The 5,877-nt window shown below is 38.8% G+C and overlaps 1 protein-coding gene across 1 annotated transcript; it reads right to left on the reverse strand.

Moving 5' to 3' along the window:
* Positions 1–977: 977 nt before the first annotated feature.
* Positions 978–1,574, reverse strand: LOC138875782 (uncharacterized). The gene has a single exon (XM_070154649.1). It carries the CDS (start codon positions 1,572–1,574, stop codon positions 978–980), a length of 597 nt encoding a protein of 198 aa, XP_070010750.1.
* Between the last annotated feature and the right edge of the window lie 4,303 nt (positions 1,575–5,877).

A 5,877-nucleotide genomic window follows, 5' to 3' on the forward strand; every position in this document is an offset into this window, starting at 1 on the left:
CATTGATGGACTTGATCTTATCGTGGTTTACCTTAATCCTCTTTTGTGATACCCAAAATCCTAGAAACTTGCCAGAACTCACCCCGAACACGCATTTCTCAAGGTTAAGCTTCATGTTATGCTTCCTTAGGATGTCAAAAGCTTCTTGTAGATGCTTAAGGCGATCGCATACATTCAATGACTTAACGAGCATATCTTCTATATAAACTTGTATAGTTTTTCCAATTTGTTCCTCAAACATCTTTTTTACGAGATGTTGATAAGTGGCTCTGGCGTTCTACAACCTGAAGGGAATCAATATAGCAATATGTTCCAAAATTCGTTATGAACAAAGTCTTTTCCTCATGTTTCGGGTTCATATTAATTTGGTTGTACCCCGAATAAACATCTAGGAAACTCATTAACTCGTGCTCGACCGTCACATCGATAATTTGATTGATGTTTGATAGTGGGAACGAGTCTTTCAGGTATGCCTTATTAAAATCCCTATAATCTACACACATGCAAAATTTATTGTTCTTCTTAGGAATTACAACTACATTAGCTAGACAGTTTAGATAATTTACCTCCCGGATTGAACCAATATCAAGTAAGTGATTTACCTCTTCTATGATAAATTTATTCCTGGCTTCAGCAATGGGGCATTTCTTTTGTCTTACCCGAGGTACTTGGGATCCAAACTTAACTTGTGTATGGCTACCTCCGACGGGATACCTATCATATCACCTTGCGACCATGCAAAACAATCAGTATTAGATTTAAGAAACTCAATAAAGCCAGAGCTGAGCTCGGGGTGCAATCTTGTCTCCAAGTGGTTTCCTTTCTAAGAACTCTTCAACAATGCAACTTGGTCGAGCTCTGATGCCATGGGTTTTGTTGAATCAGTCTCTTATGGTACATGGAAATACCTTGGCACCTGATAGGATTCTGATGCTTCTACCATCCGATTTGGGAGCGGGCACTGGTTCCTATAGTTTCTATGTCGCGTGCTCCTTCTCTTTGCTACTGGAGACCAAAATGGCTTTCATCTCCTTTGTTGCAGGTTGGTCGTCCCTTATCTGTTTAACTCCTTCGGGCGCTGAATATTTCAGCAACTGATGATACGTTGATGGTACAACTATCATCTCATGCAACCATGGTCTTCCCAGAATAATATTATATTCCATATCACAATCTACCACTTCAAAAAGAGTCGTTTTCATCACTCTTTTGGCGTTTGTGGGAAAAACAATCTCGCATAGGGTTGTCATGCTCACGAGGTTGAATATGGCAAGGAGTTTTGTGGCTGAAACAATGCTTCTGATGAGTATAGCATGCTTCAAGACTCTCCATTGTATGATATAGGTCAATCTTCCTGGATCCACTAGAACACGTTTAATTTTAAAGTCTAGAACATTTAAAGAAATTACCAATGCACCGTTGTACAATAGCAACAATCCATTTTCATCCTCCTTTGTGAATGTGATATTGTCTTTATCAAGTTCCCGGAGTCCTTTGCTATGGGTTATAAAAACATTCGTCTTTGTTGCTACCGAAAAGGTGACCCTGTTGATCTCGTTCCCCTCGAAGATCATGTTGATCATCGGGAGCAGGGGATCTTCCCCTGCTTTCGAGGGTTCTGCGTAGTCCTGGTTGCGACCATAGTTTTTCTTAGCCCGGTCACTCAAGAATTATCTAAGATTACCATTCTTCAACAATGTCGCCACTTCTTCCCAGAGATGTCGGCAGTCCCCAGTCCGGTGTCCATTCATTTTGTTGTATTCACATCACAAGTTGGGATCCCTCTAGCTGGGATCAGATCTTATCAACTGCAAAAACCGTGCTTCTTTGATATTCCTCAGAGATGATACCAACTCTACTACGCTGAGATTGAAATTGTGTTATGATATCCTGGGTAGGAAGGATCCCGCGTACCTGACGCTTACTTGTCATGCAATGATTTATTGTTCTGACAACGATCAAACTTTCTATCAGTAACACATCTATCTGTTGACTGGAAACCTCTTCCGCGGCCTTCGGTCCGTTCGTAGGGCAACAACCGGCCCCTCGAAGACCGTTTGCTCGTGTCTAAGTCATCTTCTGATTTTTCTTTATTTCTCTTCCATCCCTTTGCTGACGGTGGGAAACCGACCTGATCATCTTTGATCCGTATCCTTACCGATTGTGGGCATCTGAGAAATGATGTGCTAATCTCTTGCGGGCTTTGAGATTAAAATTTGTAGCCATTTCCTCGCTATAGAAGTCTTCCCATACACATTTACTCTGCATTTAAAAGGGTAAATATTAGATGGAAACATCATAAATATAAATTATTAAACGGTTTAAAAGATCATTTATACTTTAAACAAGTTGAAAATTTGCTTTTTCCGCGAGTATTGGAAATCACTCCATGTCTCATAGGGGCCATCATAAAGCATTTTGATCTCATTGGTGATTATCTTTGTAGTATACTTACCTGGACTGAACCTACAATTTAACAATTAAAATACATAAAAATATTAGTAAAAACATTATAAAACAATAAAAGCAAAAATAACAAATAACTCTTACCCGTTACCCTCTTGGACTATGATGATCCTGCCATAGCGATCATAATGCACTACCTCTGGATCATCATCCTCCGCACATGTATCAGAGGCATGTGTAGACGGTGTAGATTGGGGCTTAGAGCTACAGCCTCGTAAGCAAAGTCGTGAAATGGATGGAGTCAGTGATGAAGATGGTTGTGATCCTTGACACTACGACATAGCTGGATACAATCCATGTTGCTGTGATAGAGATGGTTGTGACCTATATGGTTGTGATATGGATGGCTGCGATCCATGTGGTTGTGATATGTAGGGATGCGATCCACATGGTAGTAATGCAGCTGGACTGTATGTCAGACGTATAGTGCTACGGCCCTATGATGGAAGACCTTGTGGCAACCCCGTCGTACATTCCAAAAGCATCTGCAATCATATCATGAATTCTAGAATATCGATTTCTATTCTCCACCGTCCTACTACTTTCACAAACAACCATGTTATGAAATATTCCACGCCTACCATCGATCTCTCCATTATTAGTTCACACAAAGTAATTCTCTATAAAACCCTTCCTATAAAGATGAAGCTTAACTTCCTCTAGTTTTTAAACTTCACACAATTGCACATGACACAAGGGAACTTAATTACTCCTTCAATTTGGTAGGATGAAAGTGACATTGCATGTCTAATAAAGTTATCAACCCCTTCTACAAAATCCTCCCGCAATCCACCCCGATTAGGATAATTCCTATTGTACTTCCAAGTATGATGTTCCATCTATACAAATAAAACAAAAATAAATTGAGATATTTCCATAAGTATTAGAACTACTTAATTTATTCTATAATTATACATTAATTAAATTATTTTTAGTTATTTAAGATAAATATTTTTTACTAATTGTAGCAAAAGTAAATTATAGTAAATATAATTAATTATGATTTCATTCAATTTAAACATAAACTATAATATCAATTCATACCCAACAGGTTCAACACTTATCCCTAAAAGTTCAATTCATATCCAAAAAGTTCAACCAATACCCCTAAAAGTTCAATTCATATCCTAAAAGTTTAACCCATATCCTAAACAATTTAATTAATACCCTAAGCAATTCAGTTAACCTCACAAAATATAAGCTCTACCTGAAAAGATCAACACATACCTCTAAAAATTCAATTCTTACCTTAAAAGTTCAATTTACAAGAACAAATCCTAAAAACTCGATTCAATTCAAAGTTAAGCATTCAATTCCTAATTAAACTACTAAAGCCAATACAAACTTAAATATTCAATTTACACCTAATGTAATCAATTTAATTCTATTGAATTTTAACATGACCAAAAACCCTAGATTTCAATAAAATTCAAAGTTAAACAATCAATTTAAAGAATAATTAACTAATTCATAACTAATTAACAAAATATTAAAATTATACAAACAATGTAATTTCAAATGCAAACCTAAAAAATTTAGGAGGTGGAGGAGGAGGGGCAGTGACGGCTGTGGAGGCAGTAGCAGCGGCGGCGGGGGCAGTGGCGACGCGGGATGGGGAATGAGATTTGCGTGAGAGAAATAGGGAATGAGTGGGGGAAGGATGTTTTGTGTGTAAGGGAGAAGAGAGTGGGGAGTTAGAAATGTTTTAGAAGAGAATAAGAGAAATGAGGGGGAAAGCTTGCATTTCATATTTGGAATTAAACGTACCGACTGTTGTCGATCGGTACACTTAAGTGACTGTTGACTGTGTTTGACCACAGTTAAGCAACCGACTTCGATATGTTATTTAAAAAAAAGTTAATTTTTTGTGTTATTATTTTTTAAAATATTATAAACTTTAAAAAATAATGTAACGACCCGATCAGTCGTTTTTAGCTTTGCACTTTGCTTATTAGTTTTTGGGCATGACTTGCCCCGTGTGGTGTATTATGACTTACGATTTGGTTCTCATTTTAAAATTTGACCAAGATTTGACTTGTTTGTATGCGATCTCAGATTGGAATTTTTATGATTTGGTTAGCTCCGTTAGGTGATTTGGGACTTATGAGCGTGATTGGAATGCATTTTGGAGGTCCGTGGAAGGTTTAGGCTTGAATTGGTGAAATTGAGATTTTGGTGTTTTCTGGTTGATAGGTGAGATTTTGATATACAGGTCGGAATGGTGTTCCAAAAGTTGCAGTAGTTTTGTTGTGTCATTTGGGAAGTGCGTGCAAAATTTCAGGTCATTCGAATGTGTTTTGGTTGGAGTTTTGATCAAGAGCGGAATTCGGAGGATTTTGGAAAGTTTAGCTTGAATTCGATGTGTTTGGGTTGATTTGATGTTGTTTGAGGTATTTTGAAGATTGCTGCAATTTTGAATAAGGTATTGGGATATGTTTGTGCTTTTGGTTGAGGTCCCGGGGGCCTCGGGATGGTTTCAGATAGTTATCGGGAGGTCGGACTTGGACTTTTGCAGCAGAACATTTGTGGCTTCTGTTGCTTCCGCACATGCGGAATGGTGACGACAGGTGCAATGCCGCTGGTGCATAAAGGAGACCGCAGAAGCGAAGACCTTGACCGCATCTGCGAGGCTGCTGGTGCGATACCTAGGTCGCAGATGCGGAATCGAGTGGAATAAGTGAAATCCACAGAAGTGGGTGTTTTTCCGCAGAAGCGGAAGCGCAGGCGTGCTTATGGGATCGCAGGTGCAGAAGTGCTTGGCAGAATGTATAAAAATTCCCCTTCGCGATTTTCAGTCATGTGTTCACCATTATGTGCGATTTTTGGAGTTCCAAGCTATGATTTCAAGAGAGGATCAAGTATTTCCAAAGAGGTAAGCTACTTTGGCTTTATACCTTGTGTTTATGCTGATTATTTCATTGTTTAATCATGAAAAATAGTGGAAAAATCTAAGGCAAAGTAGGGAAATTAGGGCTTGAAATTGGAGAGTGGATTCTGAGAATTTGAGTGACCATATGAGGTCGGATTTTGGTAAATTTGATATGTACGAACTCGTGAGAAGTTGAGGATTGTATTGATGTTAATTTTATCGAGTTTTTAGATGTGGGCCCGGGGGGCCGGGTTTGAGCAATTTCGGGATTTGGATGTAAATTGGATATTTTCGAGTAGACTTCATTCCCTTTGCATATTTTAATGATTATGTACTGATTGTGGCTAGATTTGGAGCATCCGGAGGTCGATTTGTGCGGGCGAAGGCATCGCGAGCTAGAGGTTGGACCGGGACAAGGTGAGTAATGATTGTAAATGATGTTCTGAGGGTTTGAAACCCCGGATTGCACATCGTATTGCTATATTGAGGTGAGGCACACTCTTGATGACGAGCATGGGGTCGTGTACTTTTGGGAATTATGA

The sequence above is a fragment of the Nicotiana sylvestris genome, chromosome 8 (genome assembly GCF_000393655.2).
Source record: "Nicotiana sylvestris chromosome 8, ASM39365v2, whole genome shotgun sequence".
NCBI lineage: Eukaryota > Viridiplantae > Streptophyta > Magnoliopsida > Solanales > Solanaceae > Nicotiana > Nicotiana sylvestris.